The 19,535-nt window shown below is 47.2% G+C and overlaps 1 protein-coding gene and 1 long non-coding RNA gene across 5 annotated transcripts in view; both read right to left on the bottom strand.

The window, feature by feature from the left end:
- LOC150050119 (uncharacterized) overlaps positions 1 to 13,815 on the bottom strand; it is a 32,837-nt gene extending 19,022 nt beyond the window's left edge. Inside the window, exon 1 of one of the 3 annotated variants that reach the window (XR_016538575.1) lies at positions 13,586 to 13,815. This is a non-coding gene — a long non-coding RNA (uncharacterized LOC150050119). The remainder of the gene's footprint in view (positions 1 to 13,585) is intronic. The other 2 variants (XR_016538574.1, XR_016538573.1) reach the window with 2 other exon arrangements.
- A 2,440-nt stretch (positions 13,816 to 16,255) lies between these two features.
- Positions 16,256 to 19,535, bottom strand: part of Foxa2 (forkhead box A2) — a 4,526-nt gene continuing 1,246 nt past the window's right edge. Inside the window, exons 2-3 of one of the 2 annotated variants that reach the window (XM_090351917.1) lie at positions 19,408 to 19,477; positions 16,256 to 18,243 (exon numbers count right to left, since the gene is read on the bottom strand). In XM_090351917.1, the coding sequence (XP_090208043.1) occupies positions 16,930 to 18,243; positions 19,408 to 19,476 (1,383 nt within the window). In that variant the 5' untranslated portion in view covers position 19,477 and the 3' untranslated portion in view covers positions 16,256 to 16,929. Of the gene's footprint in view, positions 18,244 to 19,407 lie in introns of both variants that reach the window. The other variant, XM_090351916.1, reaches the window with a different exon arrangement.

Below are 19,535 nucleotides of genomic sequence, written 5' to 3'. Positions count from 1 at the left end.
CACAGAATCTCTAGAATTCTAGAATTTTCCTCTCAACTTAGTGAAGATAAAAAATTCCTTCACCTGGATTCTGCATTCTCAACATACATAACCACTCAGGATAGGATAAGTTCCAGAAATACAGACCGGAAAGAATTCCAATGCCGCTTTTAGCTTTCCACAGTATTGGAAATAGCCTTCAAATTGCCCTAGACCAAGAGAGTTTGCTTATTTGTTTGTTTTGGGGGTGCTTAGAATCAAATCCAGTCAGTATCACCCTGTGTTTAGTTTTGAACTCTCAACCTTCCTACTTTAGTTTCTTGAGTGTTTGCATTATGGGTATATCCCACTATGCTTGATTTAAGTAGTATACTTTTCCAGATGAAAAACACAATAAACAATTGTAACTTATCCATGGTGACAGTGTGAAAAGCAGATGAAATTTTCATTTTCAAAGCATTGTTTAGTGGAGAAAAAAGATCACTGAATAACATTGCTATAGAATGCTATGGAAAACAGATCTATTGTGAAAGCCACTTAGATCATTTATTCAGTATTATCATCTCTGTCACATGGTTTTTATATTTTTTTAATTAGAGATCTGCCAGAACATCTCTTAAACATGATTAGCAATTTGTCCATAGAAGTTCATCTGCAGCACATTTCATTACATTTCTGAGATAGTAATAAGAATTGTGTATCCAGGACTAGGATTCTAGCTCAGTGATAGGGTGGCACTAAGGGTTCCAATCTGAACACCACAAAAACAAAAGAACCTATCTGTGTCCTTATTCTATTTTTTTTCTGTCATATACCACAAATGAGAAAAGCAAGTTTGTTTTAAGGAAATATGACAACAGCCATTGTATTCTATACATCAGGCAGTAAGAAGTTAATAGCAATTGTCTTTAAAATAACATTTAGTGGGCCGGGAGTTTGGCCTAGTGGTTAAAGTGCTTGCCTAGCACGTATGAAGACCCAGGTTCGATTCCTCGGTGCCACATATATAGAAAAAAGCCGGAAGTGGTGCTGAGGCTCAAGTGGTAGAGCTCTAGCCTTCAGAAAGTCCAAGGACAGTGCTCAGGCCCTGAGCTCAAGCCCAGGACTGGCAAAAAATAAAACATAAATAAAATAACATTTAGTATACTTCCTCAGATGGAAATGTAGCATTCTGCTCGCAACTGGCTCTAGGCTAACATAGGGAGAATTATGTAACTCCGCTGATAAAACATGGGATTGGGGGAAAGCATAATTTAACAGTTTAAATGAAGTTATGTGCAGTCCACCAAAAATGGTTCAGCTCCAAGTTCATAACACACTCATACTTTCAAAGTTGTTGCTAGTGACTATGACTTCACACCAGCAAGAACAGGACCAGAGAATTTTCATAAGTCGATCTACAAACTATGATTCCTAAGGAAATCACTGGCGCTTTCTGCAAGGACTGAGGGAAGAGCAAGAAGACAATAGAAACTATCCTGCCGCTGCACGTCTTTTTACTTTAAGAAACAAGAGATAAGATCCCATTTCCAGCTAAAGAGTGAGAATTCTAGCCAGGAATAAAGGCATTCCTGCCTTTTCTCGAAACTGAAGACTCAAAATAGCAACTCAGGTGCCATTTCTGTAAATTTCTTTTTCCTTTTGAATACATAAGAACTTTAACTCAACCAAAAAGATTCAACAAAAAAAGAAAAGAAAAGAAAAGAAAAAGAAACAAAGAGAAGGAAAGGAAAGGAAAAAGAAAATCCAACACAACAAAAGAAGGGGCAGACTTAGATATTTTGTGCGACCTAACACAAAGTAATATCATATTTATGAAAGAACATTTTTAGCATCTTAAATGTTTCATTCCTAACTAGTCATCTCATGTTAAGATGGGGAGGATTGCCATTGATTAGATACTTTATACAGATTTTAGGCCAAATCAAGAGAATTTGTAAAGTCTATGTCATGGCTTGGGGGGGGATGAAATAATATGTGTGATTTCAGTATACATTTTAAGTTTATTCTGTTGAAACGTTTTCTTATTTTTTTTAACCTGTAGTCTGCGCTTGCTAGGAACATACAGATACATAGTCACAGGCTACCAGGAGCTGACCACATGTTTTGCTTCAATGGCAATTAGTTGCCTTTTTAAAAAGGAAAATGTCATTACATTCTTGAATAATTCAGGAGTAGAGGTCACAATACAGTGTCCCTTTTCTGGCGAGTCTTTATGGTGTAAATGCAAAAAAACAAGGCAACGCTATCAGTAGGAGTAGATCTAAGGTTTACAATGTAGCTCTATTTAGTGTGACAGGAAAATTAAATTACACGAGACACTCATTCATTGTCACACATTAACAGGCTTGGGAAAATTGTGGACCCCGGGGATGGGGTTGGGGGCAAATCACTGACAACATGTAAGAGGAATAAAAATATTTCATTTTAATTGGCTGCTGTTTCCTTTGCTTGATTTTGAAAAAAAAAAACATAACACAATGTGCCTCCGCACATCTCTCTTTGGGAAATCAGTCCCCGGGATGTCCCAGACCCCGCTTCAGCTTACAGTACCGGCCCAAGGCCAGAGAGCTGAATTCAGGGAAAACTGGACCTAGGATTTTTGTTTGTTTTGTGTTGTGGTGTGGTGTGGTTTTATTTTCTCCCTGGAGTCACAGTGAAGCCACATCCAGGGGTTCCTGGAAAGGAAATATGGGGGGGGGGGGGCGAGTTGGCAGGTTTCAAATAAAAATGGGTCTTCTGTTCCCCCCTCTTTTCCCCGCCCCAGTGGGCACTGGCTGGACGGCATTAGAATTGTTGTATTTCTGAGACAAGGGTTGTCCTTTTGAATCCACCATCACGAAGGAGCAAGCAAAAGGGAGGACGCAAAGAAGTCAGATCGCGCCCAGTAATATCTGTCTAGAAGCTCAGCTACTTGGGCCGAGGAAGGGTGGATAAGTGTTAGATCCGGCAAAAGTGCAAGTACCAAATGAAAATCCCCGGAGGTCATCAAATAAGATCAAAGGTGACATTTTCCCCCCTACCTATCCCTAACCCCCGTCCCTCCCCACCCACCTCGACAGCACAGCCATAGCTGAGTCTCCCACAGTTCTAGCTAAGACTGACGGGTGAATGCCACCTATGTTCTCTGAAGGTGACATTGGCACCTGAAGATAAATCCAGGATTCCCCGTCCACCCCTAAGTAGGAAGGTGGTGTCCGGAGGCCGAAAGGAGGGGACATCTACGGCACCCAGCTGCACTGCGGTGGGGTGCTTCTCACCCAGTGGGGTCTGCCGCCCAGGCTGGCTTCCTCGCGCTGGCAAAATAGCCAGAACGATCGCCCCTCCGCCTCGCGCTCTGTTAGTTCATTTGATGTCCCTAAATAATATGTAACTAAAATTTATCTTTGTCGCCTCCTCCCACAAAGCCCTGTCGCAAAGGTGGGCTTGGAGAGGAGCGAAGACTACGCCAGCCTGGGAGAATCTGAGATTGTCAAGTTTCGCTCTGCGAGGTGGGACTGCAGACCTCTGTGCTCCGGCGAGTCCAGGGGTTCGGCTGGCAGTCCCGCCCACCCAGTTACCCCGCAGGCGCGCAGGTGTGCCCCGGCTCTCCCGGCTGCTCAGCTTCCAGGCCCACCCCCCACCCCTAGCGCGGAGCGCGCGCGGCCGTGGTCACAGCGCCTGCAGCCCGGGATCTCCGGAGCCCGGGTCGCCGCCGCGCGCCCAGCAGCGCGCCGCTTTGGTGACTGCCATCCACTATGACAAAGGTGCCCGGCCACTCCCGGATAGTGAAGGAAGGGCCACCAGCTATCCAGAACCTTGTGTCCGATTTCAGAATAAGAACTTGGAAAAGCAGGTTTTAGGAACGGGTGGGTAAAGGAAAGCAGATATTACAGTTTTTAAGAAAAAAAATATATCCCATTGTGATTTGTCTGAATAAGCTGGTGGTTTGTACCTAAAGGTCAATATATTTCCTAGTAGAATGAAGGAGTAAAGTTTCGTGTGGCGGTTGGGGAGGGGGCAGTGAGGCACAATTGAGATACCTTTCATTTTTATAAGGTTTCATTGTCAATAAACACGTGTCCCCCCACCCCCCGGCTGCTGTAATTCCAAAGACAATTTTCTCTGGTTTTAATTTGATTTGCATTTTTCAACTTTGATAATTTTCAATTTCATGGCTGAATACACAGGTAAACACTGCTAGGTGCTTTTTTTAGACCCTTGAATCAAGCAGAATGTCGCTGTCTCAGTGTCATGGGACTTCACACCATGGAGTCCTTAAAATATCTGCAAGTTTATCCTGAATTATTTTTTTCAAAACTATAATGTGGCTTTTCCCTGGGTTCCAGAGGTGGCAAACTATTTTTTTTAATCCAAACTACTCCAAGCTATTCAAGATGTGAAGAGAAGTATGCAAACTTTGTAAAATTGAAAAAGGCAGAGAGAAAACAAATTTCTACCCCATCCCACAAAGATCAATTCTATTTTTAGGAATCCTGATGATTTTAAACAACCCTGAAGGATACATGTAATTGCTTTCTCCCTCCTCAGAAATATTTTTAAAGTCGATTTTATCAGAAGAAAGACGAACATTGAGAAATAAAAGGAATTTTTGTAAGAAAAGGTTTGGTTAGCTTCACTGAGCTACTTGGACAAACATAGAACTTAGAGAAAATATCAAGTAAAATTGGATGATTCATTTCAGATGTGTCAATACTAATACCAACTGTAGAACGCTGCCCATGACAATGAGAAACGAAGTGGTGATTTGCTCTAAGAAGCCGCCGTAGCAAAAGAAAAACAAAATCACCTCCTTCACAAGACTCGGCAAATTAAATGCTATGGAATAAAGAGTTGGGATGCATCAAATGTAAAGATAAATTGACACAGAATATATGCATCAAAACTTCAAATACATTTTATAAGCCATTTAGAAAATGTTGCAGGCAGGAGGAGTGGTAAAGAAACGATGTACTTTTTAAAAATTATTTCTTCAAGGACTAGCTTATATTAAAAACAGCTGCCTAATTTCTAGAACTAGACACTGCTTGCCATTTCTATCTTAAATCCGAAGACTTACAAATTACAATGGTTGATTGTTAGGATTCTCATGGTTAGGATCTGGTTTTTTTTTTTTTAATTAAAATACATTAGACTTGTGGCCTCTTGAGACAAATAATCCAGAAATTAGATTTATCGGTCACATAAAAAAGTTTTTTGCTTGTGGTTAGCTGCTCTTCAGAAACTATATTTTGAAGTTGAAAGATCAATCTGAAAAATACTTTTTAGTGTGTAAAAGGTTAGGCAAACAAGAGAAGAAATCCATTTGAAATTGTATTAACTATGGATGAGAGTCCCTTACATTTTGAATTTTACTTTAATTGTAGGCTGATTGTATCCAACGCCTTCAGCAAAACTCTTCTTTAACCTTTGACTTTCTGAAGCATAAATTGTTGAATGTTCATTTCTTAGGACTTGTACTAAACTTTCGTCTTGTTTAGGATGGATGGCAATTATATCCATTTTACATAAATAGATGTGTGTGTGTGTGTGTGTGTGTGTGTGTGTGTGTGTGTGTGTTGTCAGTACAATGGCTTCTAACAAACCAATCCCAAAAGGTAGGGCTAAATGAAAGGGGGGGTGTCATGATAACAAAGGGTCTATTCAAAGACTTGCAAATTGTGGACAATGGAAACCTCATTCCCTTTTTCTACCAGGAATTGAGGTGCAAATGGAAATCTTATTAAGGACCCTAAAAGTTTCATGAACTTAGAGTGAGCGTGCCATTTTAATTCACTTTGACCCCCTAGAAAGATCTGTTTGGAGGACCAGGTCACCCAGTCCGAAAGCAGCACCCTCCCAGCTTTGTAGAATATGCCCCCGCCCAACTTTGTTCTTAGGTCTGAACTGTGGTAAGTTTATCAAAGAGCCACAGAGACTACGGTGGGTCTGGGGTGAGGGAAGGAAGAAAGGGGGAGCAATTGTCCTGAGAAGTCCTTAGTGAGTATTTTAGCCAGGTGATATGATTTTAGAGAAAGTGACATGGGGGATTCAAAGGGACATTTTTTTCCTCTCAAGTTTTCCTTAAAGACGTAGGCACATTAGAGGACTGTTTAACACTCTTCAAAAGCCCTAGTTGCAGGACAGGGTGTGTGTGTGTGGGGGGGGGGTAGATGCTTAGCTAATGAGGTTATATATAAAGGGATTGTGATCTGACTGTGCCTACATGATTAATAAATAGGAGTCCAGTGAGGAGGTGTGTGGGGGGGGACCGGAAGACTCCTGGCTGGAGGGGGGGAAATCTTGCAGTTCCTTTTAGTTGTTTACTGAGCAAGGGCAAAATCTAAACAGCGCTTTCCACAATCAATGAAGGGATAGCCTCAGGGTCCAGAGTTGAGCTCCCTAAATGAGTCTGGCATTCTGAGAACTGCAGGTGAGCACCAGAGATCAACTCCTTCGCACGATTTGATGCTGGAAGGAGATAGAGACTCATCTTGTTGGTGAGCTCTGGGAAGGGAGAGGCTTGAGGGGGATTTAATTGTCTGCCTGGGTGAATCGAAATGTCCTTTTAAAGCAAAGAAATCAAGAGAGATTGGCCTTTAATTGGCAAACTCTGCTGGTGAGAGAAGGGTGATAATTAAAATGAAGAGAGGGCAAAATACAGATTGAATGCCCCTCCTCCACCACCCCCCCATAACTAGGACTCCCAAATGGCTGGCTTTTCTCAATGGCTGACTTTAGGAGACACCGCGCACAACCAACGTGCAGGCATCTCGTCTGGTTCTCGCCTTTATCCATTGTTGAATGCAAACTAAGAGTTGAGTGTTTCAGAGTTGGCTATTCCCGCCCCCATAGATATCATAGTGCATGGATGATCAGATGCTTGGAATCCAATCATCGAAACCTGTCCTGAAATGTTGCAATGGAAGATGTTAAGTCTACAGGAAATCCATCTTACTAAGAACAGACTGGTGGCTACTAGAATGAAAAGATCTCATGAACAAGCCTGAGAACTTTCCAGGAAAGTCATGGCTCACTTCCCACCCTATAACCCCAGGGTTTGGCCCAAAGAGAATATGCATCCCTCACAGTTCTGTATGAACCACATACAACCCAGTGGTGCACATTCTGTAGTCATTTTCCTGACTGCAGCCTACTGCATCATACATGCGGTCTAACCTCAGAAGCAGGTGTGGATGAAGATCTGCATTTGTATCTAAGTTGTGGGGGTTGGGATCTTGCTGTTCACACAGCTGGAGCTAGGGCATACTAGAGACCAGCTGCAGGTGGTGTATGCATTCCAGTTGTGTTATCACCTGCGCTGTGATGCCACCAGGTGCAGGTCAGGAGGAGGTCAGAAACTGGGACTTTCTTGGCCCCAGTTCTCAGAATCTCCCAGTAAAAAAAAATAAGGCTGACAAGTGATAGATCTGACATAACGGCCAGTGTGGATTATTTCAAGCCCACAAGTCTGTCCCTGTCATCTTTCTCTTCTTTGTCATTATCTCCTTCTAGTCACAATCCAAAAATCCAGCTAACCGCTGATTCTCTGTGGAATCTCTTTGCTGTACTCTCCCTTTCTGTTGGGAGCCAGCCAGAGTGGAATCAAACTCCTTTCAGCATTAGTCAGCTAAGCCTGGGCCTTCAATAGGGAGAAGAGTGTAGTCCAGAAGAGTGTAGTTCTGGGGACTATAATCACATGAAAATTCTGACCATTATTTCAGTTTAAACATATGAGCATTAACTTGATCTCAGCCATCTTCACCTTCATCTCTACTAAGACTGGCATGTTTGGTATTTGCCATCCTTCCAGGGGTACCCAAGCCTTACTCTTGATTTTTCCTCCACCTTTTCTCAAACACTTCAGACATCCTTTTCTGCAGATCGCTCTGTAACTTGGTAGCTCTGGGAAAGCAGGCTCCCTACCACTGTAATAAGAGATTGTACCTAGCATTACACAAAGCAAGAGAAGGTTAAACAGCAACATGCAAGAAGAGTTTAGATCTGGGAACTGACATTGAAGTAAGTTCCCTACATCCTTTCACCCCGAGGAGGGCCATAAACTCACTTTCTGCCAAGGAGAAGGGGGAAGACTCCTTGCTGCGAGCTGCCTAGCACCTGGGGAAAACCCTTTCACAGGTGTGGGGGTGTGTGTGACCAACTCAAAGGAGTTGTGATAAAGAATCAAAGTCTAGGATGTGTGCTAATGTTGGGAAGGCAGTAAAAGACAGTAAAATAATAGAGCAGAAGGAAAAAATTCTGCCAAGGAATGGTCTGTTTTCTTGGTCTACCAAGAACCAATGTTTTCATCCAGTAAACTATCGAGTTGAAGTTACAATTTCTGGTAGTGTGAGAAGTGCTCCATTTAACGTAGCTCAGAACCAATGGAAAACACGTAGTGAAATCCATCTCTTATTTGAAATTTAGAAGATTTTGGAAAGTTGAAGCAGGCTTGTATACCTTAGAAAAGAGGGGTGCATTTGTAGTGTTATGTTGGGGATTAAGCCCAAAGCTTTGTACTAGGCAGAGCTAGGCAAGTACTGAGTCACTGAGCTAGCTACATCCCAGCACTAACATCCTAATTTCATTGTTAAAAATGACTGTGACCTCTATACAGAGCTCTCCATGACCCAGGTCCTGCTCAGGCTGACACTTTACCCTATCCACATACAGAACATGTCATGCAATTGTGTGTCCTCCCCAGTTCTCCAGCACCCAATGCATGACCTGCTCCTTCCGAAGTTTTTCTTCAAGCACTGCAAGACTGCGTATGTATGTACATGTGGATGGATCCAGGCATGCATGTATGTATATGTGTATGTTAGTACTGGGGTTTGTACTTAAGTTCTGGAAGCTATACTTTAGCTCCCTTCCCCCTTTCTTAAGACTGGTGCTTTACCATTTGAGCCACAACAACTCCTCTGGTTTTTTAGTGGTTAATTGGAGATAAGAATCCCAGGGACTTTCCTGCCAGCACTGGCTTCAAACCTGAATCCTCAAATCTCAATCTTCAAAGTATCTAAGATTGGAGGCATTAAGCTACCAGCATCCAACTCTTTTATGTTTTCGTTCCAATTTTAATATATGTGCTGCTGAAGCAAGGACTCTTTTGTTTTCAAGTGATGTACTTTTAACATTTGTGATTTCAAATTAGGAATCATATGTTTTCCTTAAAGAAGCAATGGAGATATTATTTTTTGGGGGGGAATAGCAAATCAAAACTCACAGGCATGTATTTTTTACTCCTAATCAAACCTTATTTCCAAACATCCCTACTTTATCTTAAACTTGTGTCTTACTGATTTTCAAATAGCTGAAATAATGGGAAAATTTATTTACTTCTATGGAAAAATAATCTAGATTTCAACCTCTTAAGCATACGGGAGTAGAATGCCCAAACCAAAGTACAACTAAAAAGCATCAAAGGACTCTCCTTGCAAAATTGCTTTGTTCATAGTATACCAGTGCTTCTTTTTTTTTAATCCTTGGATTTTTTTTTTTGCAATGCTGCAATTTCACCCCTCTGTGAAGATGTTTCACTCATATGAATATAGATAGCCCTGCTGCTGGGAATATGTATGGCTGCCTGTAAATAGCAAAGGGACGCTTGTCTTGGTGTGACCATGAGAACTCCAGATTTGCATGTGAGTATAACTTAAATGTATGTTACATGCATCGGTCGCATTATCTAACCATGGGAGAGAGAATTTTTAAAAATCAGAACCTGAGTGGAAGCGAATACAACATCTGCTCATTTAGTGTGTCATTTCTTTGTGATAATATTCTTGAAAAATCTCGCTGTGCTGCCTACCTGTAAGTGAGACTTCAGTGCAAGGTGGCTGCTTCTCCAGCACAATACTGGCAAAAGGATTCACCATGGCCCCATGGGTTTGAGGCTGGGGCGGGGGAGGGGAGAGGAGGCATCACTTCAAGTCTGGCTATAGGGGACCATGGAGGAATTACAGCTTGTAAAATAAGCCTCCATCAGTCTCCCAGGAGACAGCCGGCCTCAACTTGGGTGTTCCCCGCTTGTTAGCCTCAGTCATAATTGGTCTCTCCTCCCATCCCACGTTGTTGGTTTTCTGTGTGTGGCTTTTGGTGTGAGCGTGTTAGGTCATCAACAATACAATGGATGGAGGGGGTGAGGGGGGTGACACACACGATTGTTTTAAAGAAGAAAGGAGAAAAGGGATAAGAGAGTGGGCAGGAAGGCTGTGAGCAGAATAGGGAAGATGCCACCAGGATTTAGGCTCCCGAGGCAACCCCTGGAGTGACTAAGGGGAAAGAACTCCCTAGGAGTTTTGTTAAAGGGAGAAGAAGCTGTGAGGAGTTGGGGCCCCCATGGAGCTCCCTTGGAGGAAACACCCATTCTATGATATTTTTGTTTGTTTCCCTCCGAATGGGTCTATCTATATTTGGTGCATCTGACTTTTTAAAAAATGTTCTGAAAATTCTCCATCTGGGTGACTTGATCTTTTAAGTATGTGGATGTGAAACAAGACCTGAAAAGCAGCCAGGGAACTCGGAGGATAAGCTAGGATCCTTTTTCTCTCTTCTTCTTCTTCTTCTTCTTCTTCTTCTTCTTCTTCTTCTTCTTCTTCTTCTTCTTCTTTTGTCTTTGTTCTTATCCTGGGGTTTGAACTCAAGGCGTGGGCACTATCCCTGAGCTTTTTGTCCTCAAGGCAAGCCTCTCTACCATGCTCCACTTCTGGCTTTTGGTACTTAATGGGAGAAAAGAGTCTCACAGACTTCTCTGCCCTGACTGGCTTGGACCGCAGATTTCAGCTTCCTGACTAGCTAGTATTACAGGTGTGAGCCACCTGCACTAGCCTTCTGTCCATTCTTAACACCAGATTTCCCTGTAACCATATTATCTTTTTCTGTACATTCCCTATCTCTTCTAATTTATTATTCTCTGTGGAAAAATCACTCTTCCGGCTAAGACATATCACACACACACACACACACACACACACACACACACACACACACACTTTAGCCCAGGAGAACAGCTCCAGTATTCCAGTGCAGGAGAATTGAAGATGCATCAGATTTTTTTTTTCATTCAAAGACAGAGGGTAGATTAAGGTACTCTGACCCTTTTGTCTTATTTACTGTTAAAAAAAATAACATATGGCAGGGAAACATGGGAGTGGCAAGAAGTGTAACTAAATTGAGTGGCAAACTTTTGGGGTTGGTTTTTGTTTCCTATTTCTAAAGTTTTTTATTTCACTCAACAACCCCTTGGCTATCTATCTTTCGTTGCTATGGTGCTGCATTAAAAGGCTGGTGCCACGCTGTCCTCCACCTCTCAGGTCTGAAGCCTTGTTCTTTTGCCACAACAGAGGCACAAACCCATCTGATCTGGTGGTACTCGAGTGTGTGTGTGTGTGTTTCTATTCTATAAGGCACAAGTTTGTGGTCCTTAACCAGCTGCTTAGAAGCCCCAGATCAGAAGTGGCCTGCAAAACATGAGAAGAGTTTCCTTCCCTGCTGTCTTTTGGATAAAGGGGATTCATTCACTAAATGCTCCGTTTCTTCCCTTTGGGAATTCTCCTTACACATTCTAGAAGGCCAGCTTTCAGCTGCCCCTTTCCCCCTCTAACTGGGAACAAACCCTAACCCTTGATTAGATCCATGAGAAAACTAGTTGTCCTAAGGTAACTTAAGGTACTTTCCAGGGAGAAAGCCTCCCTTTATGCCCCATTAAGTCTTATCTCTTGCTTCTCCTTGCCACCTCCCCTCCCTCTTCACGTTATAGGGCCCCCAAAGCATTGAAGACCGACTTCCCTATAAACCTGGGAGAAGGCGAACGATAAAGATCGGGCGTTTAAATTGGCCATTTGAAAGATTACATCTCTTCAGCCAGGGTCTTTCTTTCAAAACTCGCACTGAATGAAGGGCCTCAGCTATTCTGCACCCGGCTCTGAAAGGCCGAGCACCTTTTAATTCCACCGTGGAGTGGACTGGGCGAGGTGACCCAGCGCCATCAAAGGCCCGAGAGATAGCCGTGGGGGCGACACTCATCTAATAACAAGTAATTGACGATTCAGGGCCCTGCATTACCAGTAGAACCGGGAGGCATTAATTATTTAAAAACGATTAGCCTTGCCGGTGTCCTGCAGGCGTTCTGTCTTGTTGGAAGAAGATAACCATCCACCGGAGGCGGAGTCCGGGCTCACTGGAGTGCGGGCGCATCTCTAGCCCGCCTCGGGTCTGGTGAATCAGGCTCGCGGATGAGGCGCCATGGAAGGAAGTTAGGGACCCCCCCCCACCCCGCCTCACCGCACACACCGTAGCCCTCACCTATGGAGGAGCTAGCATAGCAACGACCTAGCGGGATCAGTGGGTGCGATTTCCGCCCACTTGGGTCCGTGATCTGGTGCCTGGGGGGTACAGACTAGAAAGCTTTCCAGGTGGGGGTGGCAGGCAATTTTCTTTGGGCTGGTTACCGAGCGTTTGTCAAAGCCAAGCAAAAGACCCCCAAATAACCCAGCGAATCACCCAGGCATTCAAAGCCAGGACCCTGGGGAAATGCAGATTAGAAAGAAAATGGTGGAGGGAGTAGATCTGAGGGGGAAAAGACAACTTTTCGGTGGCCAGACGTCACAAGAGGACAACTAGCCATTTGTAACCGGCGCGGTGGAAGGATTCGTTTTCCTGAGGTCTCCCTCTCCTGACAGATGGCAGGGTAGACGCCCTAAGTTTTATTTTATCCTCCAAACTCGAATCTAGCGCCCACAACAAAGCGCCCTGTCGCCCCGGGCCAATGGAGAACTCTGGCTCCGTTAGGAAAAATGCTACCTTGCTGTAAGGGGACTGCAGTGCCATGGTCCCCAGGCTATTTTGATTTTGTATTATTATTATTTTTAACCTGAAGGGCCCATTTCCAAGGTTCCCCAGCCTGCCAGTAGCCCAGCGCTCTTGAACAGAAAGGCCGCCGAAGCTTGTTAGCCACTCCTGGGAAAGGCGCAGCGCTCCCCTGCCCGCGCCCGGGGAGGCCGCGCGGCCAGCTCGGCCCTCCCCACCGGGATGGGGATCAGCAGGCCAGCCTGGACCCAAACCAGTATGCGCGGGAGGGGAGGGCGTCGTCGCAGTTGCACCTCTGCCTCTCTCCACTCCCGTGACCACCCACCTCTCTGCTGGCCTTCCTCACCCTAGACTTGGAGACCCAGTGTGCTCCCCTGCACCCCGCCCCCGCCCCAGACAAATTCTCTGCTCTTGGGAAACGCTGGGGATTCGCGGGTCGGGATGGGTCGCGGGAATGGATGCGGGATCCCTAGACGGGAATGGATGCAAGGCCTTGCGCTATCTTCTCATTGCTTCCGGGTCCCATCAAACTCCCCTCTCCGTTTGCAACTCATTTTCCTCATTTTATATATATATTCATAAAAGGCTATCTCCCACTCACCCCCTTGGGGATGTTTCATCCCTTGGGCTCCCCACCCTTCCCCACCCCCACCCCTCCTTAGCATTTGAGCTCCAGGAAGGGGGAAAGACTGGTCAGAGCGAGGGTAGGGGGAGAGAAGCGCGAGGGCCCGCGTGTGTATGGTGTGAGGGGGGGGGGGCGGACTCCATCGAGGGAAGCCGGGGTGCGGCCCCCGAGTGGAGTGGGCGCGCTCCCTACCTGTGGTGTCTGTCTGGCGGGCTGGCGGGCTGGAGGGCTGGCGGCGGAGCGTCCAGCGCGCGGAGGGAGGCGGCCGACTGCTCCCAGCCGAGGCATCCCTGCATTTATTTGAGCTCAAACTGAGCGACTGTTGACTTTAGCACACAAAGCAAAGATTTCACTGCCCGCTAGTTTAAAAATGAATATTTTACCAAGATATCGATCAGCGTTATAAAATTCAGTTAAGTACAATGGGATCCTGGTTTTTTTTTTTAAAAAAAGAATAATACAGGAGGGGGGAAGGCAATATAATATCTGTGCAAATTTGCTGAAGTGTGACGTGGCAAGGAAAGTTTACCCTCCTGGAATTCGGATCTAGAATTTTTTTTTTCCGGTTGTTTACTGACTTTGTTTATTCACAGATCACGGTTGCTTAAACCCGCGCGAGGAAGGCGCGGGGAAAAGCTAGAAAAAGATAGGAGGTTGGTTAGGAGGGGGCAGCCGCTGCACCCCACAATTTAGAGAGTTAAGAGAAAGGGTGGAGGGTGACCCCTGAGCTCCTAAGATTGGAACTCGGGGCTGCTGACCTGTGTGTGTGTGTGTGTGTGTGTGACTCCAGATTCGCAGAAAAGCCTGCGCTCCGGGACAAGTCCTTTCTACGTATTCGGTCAGAACTATATCTTATCGGCAGGGATCAGTGGAGAGGGCACCCTAAGTAGTTTAAAACGACCCTGGCACAATGGGCGCGAGATAGGAAACATTTCAGGTTAGGCAGCTCTTTCAGCTTCTATTGTCTCCCCACAAGGCCCCCCGCCCTGCCTCAGCGCTCCCTCGCCACGGGAGCCTTTTATGTGTTAATGAAACACATTTCAGTCCAGGCTCACGACGTGTGTGTCCTGCCTGAGCCGTAGAACAGGCCTGATTGCTGGCTGCGGCCTCTGGACTCCCCTATCCCCAATTTCTCCCGCTAGTGTTCTACGGGACGATGTTACCAAGGGATTTAGAGGAGTGAGGTGGAATGGGAGAGGTGAGAATCAAGCCTGGGTCCCCACCAAGTGCAGGGAGAGGATGGTGATTGATGGGGAGGTGGGGGTGAGGAGGAAGGGACAGAGACCCCTGCAAGGTGGCAGAAAGCGTGTAGAGAGATGGTCTCCAGGATTAGGCTGTAACAGCTTTGGACAGTCGTGAGACTCAAAAGTTTCTCTTCTCTCCCACAGGAGTCTCAGAACAAGAGGCAAGAAGTTGTGGTCTCAGAGGCCTGTGGTGACTTTACCCACAGCAAACTTCTTGCCGCTGACAGAAGTGATGCCCCATGTTCACAGAAATGAGACAGCATTGGCTCTTGCCCTAGCTGAACCAATAATACACCAGTAGATGCGAATGTCACTGACTGCTGGTGTATGTGTGGGGAATGAGGAGGGTGACTCTTTGCCTTCGGTGCCTCAGTTCCACAATTTGAGGCAGCCAGAAGAAGGAAGTCACCTGATTTTGATATCTATCTTGGTTCTTCCTAGTTTTCCTGAAGGCTTATTTAATACCCATTCATCCCTTTGGGCTACAATCCTGGTTTGCCAAGCTGCTCTGTGATGACAGGACACTTTACTATAAGCAAAGGTGTCAGGACTTATTGGGATCAAGGGGCCACAAATCTTGAGGTGCTGAGATGTCACCACTGCCACTGTCAGGTGGCAAGCAGCACTAGATGTCCCTTAACTCTGGTTCATTCTCCAAAAGGTTTTTTGTTTTTTAGAGTTTGAGTTATTCCTCTCAGCTAGACCTTTACAACTATTTTGGAAACTGTCTTCTAAATGTCTTGTCATTCCTGTGCTCCTAAGATTCACCACATATGCAGACTATCAATGTGAGGGAGGAGGCGAAGAAGGCTAGGTGGTATACACAGGGACTGGAGGCAGGAAGAAACTGGCAGAAAAGATTCCACACAAATGTCAGGGAGGTAGAGGTAAAAAGACAAATTAATCTATTCTAGACTCATTGACATGAAAAGGAGTCCTAAGATTAGATACACACTTAAAATCTTACCTGTCCCCCAGTGAAAGCCAGCTCAACATGAGTTCACCTTTCCACCAAAGGATGGGGGATGGACTATTTCTCCTGGCTTTAAAAATAAACCTACTGGGGGGGGGGAGGGATACGGGTACCAAGACATGTGAAAGGGTATCAATGTATGTGAATTAATGCACCTTCTATCTGGCAAATATCATGTAACCCTTTTACTAATTACAATAAAAAAAATAAACCTACTGGAATGGTCTGTATGGGACTTGTGTGTTTTACGGTGTCTCACGTTAGTCTTATTATATTAAAAAAAACCCATTGATTGGTTTGATGATCTATTTGAAGTGTTTGATGAATTTCTGTATGTGATTTACTTTGGAGAAAGACATTTTGAGAAAAATGGTGGATTGACTGATGGAGGTATGGCTCGGTGGTACATACATGGAAAGTGTTACCCTAGATTGCCGCAGTCAGTACTTAAAGTACAATTTGTTCTTCTTTCATAATTAAGCAAAATATTGGGGAAACAGCAACACAAGCCCCCAATACTCAGCAGCCAGGGCTACCTTGAAATCATTTACTAATTTATTTTTTAGGTTATTCCAAGTAAAAAGATAAAAAGGAAAGGGAAGAGAGAAAGACAAATGAAAGAAAATCTTGAGAAGAGTCAAAGGCTAAAACCGGCAATAACACTTTAATATAGATTTGTGGAACTCTGGTCCTTGTAGCCAGACTACACATTTATAAGCCATAAATAAAGCACGCAAAACCATAAATTAATCAGACCCAAGACCTGGATTTCACCTTGTCGATAATGGGAATGCATTTTTCCTTTTTTTTTTCTTGGTCATTTACAACAGACCCTTACATTACTGTGTTTCTTCCTTTTAAACAATAATACAACCCTCTGGATTCCTGTTAAAACTACGTGGTTTTACATCAAATCACTCACAAAAGTTTTTTTTTTTAAAGTAAGACTTCCCTGCAATGACAGCAATGAAGAACAACAACAACCAAAAAAGAAAAATCAGAATTTTCAGGTGCTTGATGATGCAGGAGTCTGTCTACATAGTAGTGGAAACTGGAGGCTTTTTTTTTTTAAACTTTATATCCCCCCTCCCCACTTTTTCTCCTTATTGAGAATGACATCACACGGATACCCCTCCCGTGGCCTGTTTGGGATGGAAGGGTTGGTTGCAAAGGTTGTGGGAGTTTCCTCTCTTAGGGTATGGAGGTGGAATGGATTTCTTCTCTTCTGCAGCTTTCAAACACACCCTTCCCTCATAGTCTCTACCAGTTTCTCCTCTCTGCGTCCCCTGCAGCTAGGGCTAGCCAGTCCTGAAGCCTTCTTAAGAGGAGTTCATAATGGGCCGGGAGTACACTCCCTGGTAGTAAGAGGTGTCTGCGGCCAGTGGTGAGGCGTCCAGGCCCCCTTTGTTCGTGACAGGACCCATGGCCAGACTTCCCGGCATCGGGGAGCCATAGCCAGGATAGTGCATCACCTGTTCATAGGCCTTGAGGTCCATTTTATGGGACTGGTGGTGGTGGTGACTGTGGTGGTGTTGCTGCTCGGAAGACATGAGGTTGTTGATGGAGAAGGGGTGGTTGAAGGCGTAGTGGTGCTCGGGCTTGAGGTGGGCCTCGGGCGGCAGGCCGGGGTGGTGGGGTGGGCCCAGCAGATGCGCTGCAGCCTGCTGCTGCTGCTGCTGCCCCGGCGAGGGCGCTGGCTCCGGGGGACTCAGGGCGGCGGCGGGCGTCCCCTTCAGCTCTCCCAGACCCCCTCGCTTGTGCTCCTGGCACGGGGAGGCGCTCGAGTGAGGGGACTCGGTGCCCGCGGGAGTCTCCGAGGCCGACCCGGCCGCCTCCCCAAGCGGAACCTGGGAAACCTGAGTCCCGGCCGTGGTTTTCTTGCCACCGCCCCCGGCGCCCGCAGCCTCCTTCAGCGCCAGCTGCTTCTCACACTTGAAACGCTTCTGCCGGCGCAGGTAACAGCCATTCTCGAACATGTTGCCGGAATCGGGGTGCAGGGTCCAGAAGGAGCCCTTGCCGGGCTTGTCGGGGGAGCGGGGCACCTTGAGGAAGCAGTCATTGAAGGAGAGCGAGTGGCGGATGGAGTTCTGCCAGCGCTGCTGGTTTTGCCGGTAGAAAGGGAAGAGGTCCATGATCCACTGGTAGATCTCGCTCAGGGTCAGCATCTTGTTGGGGCTCTGCTGGATGGCCATGGTGATGAGCGAGATGTAGGAATACGGGGGCTTGGCGTGCGTGTAGCTGCGCCGGTACGTCTTGGGGTCGCGCGCGCGGCTCAGGCCGGCCTGCCCGTACATGGGGCTCACGGAATTCATGTTGGCGTACGGGGCCAGGCCACCCATGGCCCCCGCCGCCTGCCCGCCCAGCGGGCTCAGGCTCGGGCTCAGGTGAGGTCCCATGCCCGCCACGCCAGCTGCTCCAGCCGAACCGCCCATGCCCGCCATGGCGCCCGCGCCCGGGGACATGCCCGCGAGAGACGGGCTCATGCCGGCGCCCACGTACGAGGACATGTTCATGGACCCCGCGCTCATGTTGCTCGAGCCGCCGCCCATGGCGGCCGCCGACATGCTCATGTACGTATTCATGCCGTTCATCCCCAAGCCCGCGGCGTTCATGTTGCTCACCGAGGAGTAGCCCTGTGGACGACACACACGCACACACACACACACACACACGCACACCGGGAGAAGGGGGCGAGACAGCGTTAGCAACGCGCATCCAGCTGGCGCCCCAACCCCACACCCATCCGTCCAGTCCCAATCCCCCCCCTCCACACCTCTCCCTCCACCACCACGGCCTCCAGGGAGGCCTCCGGGGCGCACTTCCCTCCCGTGCCTCCGGTCCCGCGGACCTCGAGTCCGCGATCGCCCGGGGGTGGGGAGGTGGCCCGCGGGCTGGGCAGCCGCCGTTCCGGACCTGCGGCGGTGCTTCACTCCCGGAGTCTCCAAACAGCGGTGCTCCGGGAGTCCCGGCAAACTAAGCACCATCCCCCCCCCCATGCGTCCTCCCCCTTCTCAAGGTCTCCCTAAATTCTCCCGCACCCGGACACTGCGCCAGCGCCCAGACCGAGTCCCCGGGTGTCACCTCCAAAAGTCCCCCCCACTTCCTCCAAAGTAACCTTCGGGACCCTGGTTCCCCTACATCTGGGCCTTCCCCCGGGGGACCCCGGGTCTCAGGGGAGCCGGACATAGTGACGGCGGCCAGGCGTCCGCGGGCACAGACAGAGGCGTGGAAAGGAGGGCTGGGGAAGGAACCGCGAAGTGGGGCGGGCGTGGAGGGGGGGATTTCAAGAGGCCGGGCTAGGCAGTCACAAACTTTTCATTCTCTTGGTCCACTAAGTCTGAGACTTGGCCTCAGCCCCCAGCTCCTACCCACCTTCTCCTCCCCAGCTCCCCACCCCCTCGCCGGCCGACCTCCCACCCCTCCCCAGCCGCGCGCCGCCAAACAGAACTCTGTTAGGATAGTGCGTGGCTCGGGCCACGAAGAGGATTTGGAGGCGCTGCGAGTCAATATTTGATCACAAAGTTAATATTATCTCAAGGCTAACAGTGTGTCGTATAAAAAAAAAAAGAAAAAGAAAGAAAGGAAAAAAGAAGAGACCCATTTGAGAGTCCCAAGGAGGGCAGGGGGGAAAAAAAAGGCGGCTATCCGGAAAGGCTGGGGGGGGGGGGGCGAGGGCGGGCGAAGGGAGCGATCGGGGGGCTGGGGAGGAGGGGGGGACGGAGCCGGCGCCGCCAACCCCACTTCCCCTCCGGAAAAAAATAATAATAATAAAGAAAACTAATAAAGCCAGCGCTTACCTCGGGCTCGGCGTAGTAGGTGCTCCAGTCGGACGGCTCGTGCCCTTCCATCTTCACGGCTCCCAGCATACTGGAAGCCGAGTGCATGGCAGTTTAAAATTTAACAGCCACAACAAACGACCGGCAAC

Source organism: Megascapheus bottae, chromosome 18 (assembly GCF_031878675.1).
Source record: "Megascapheus bottae isolate mThoBot1 chromosome 18, mThoBot2.hap1, whole genome shotgun sequence".
NCBI lineage: Eukaryota > Metazoa > Chordata > Mammalia > Rodentia > Geomyidae > Megascapheus > Megascapheus bottae.
The sequence above is the reverse complement of the archived record's forward strand: the minus strand, read 5'-3'. Positions and strand labels throughout refer to the sequence as shown.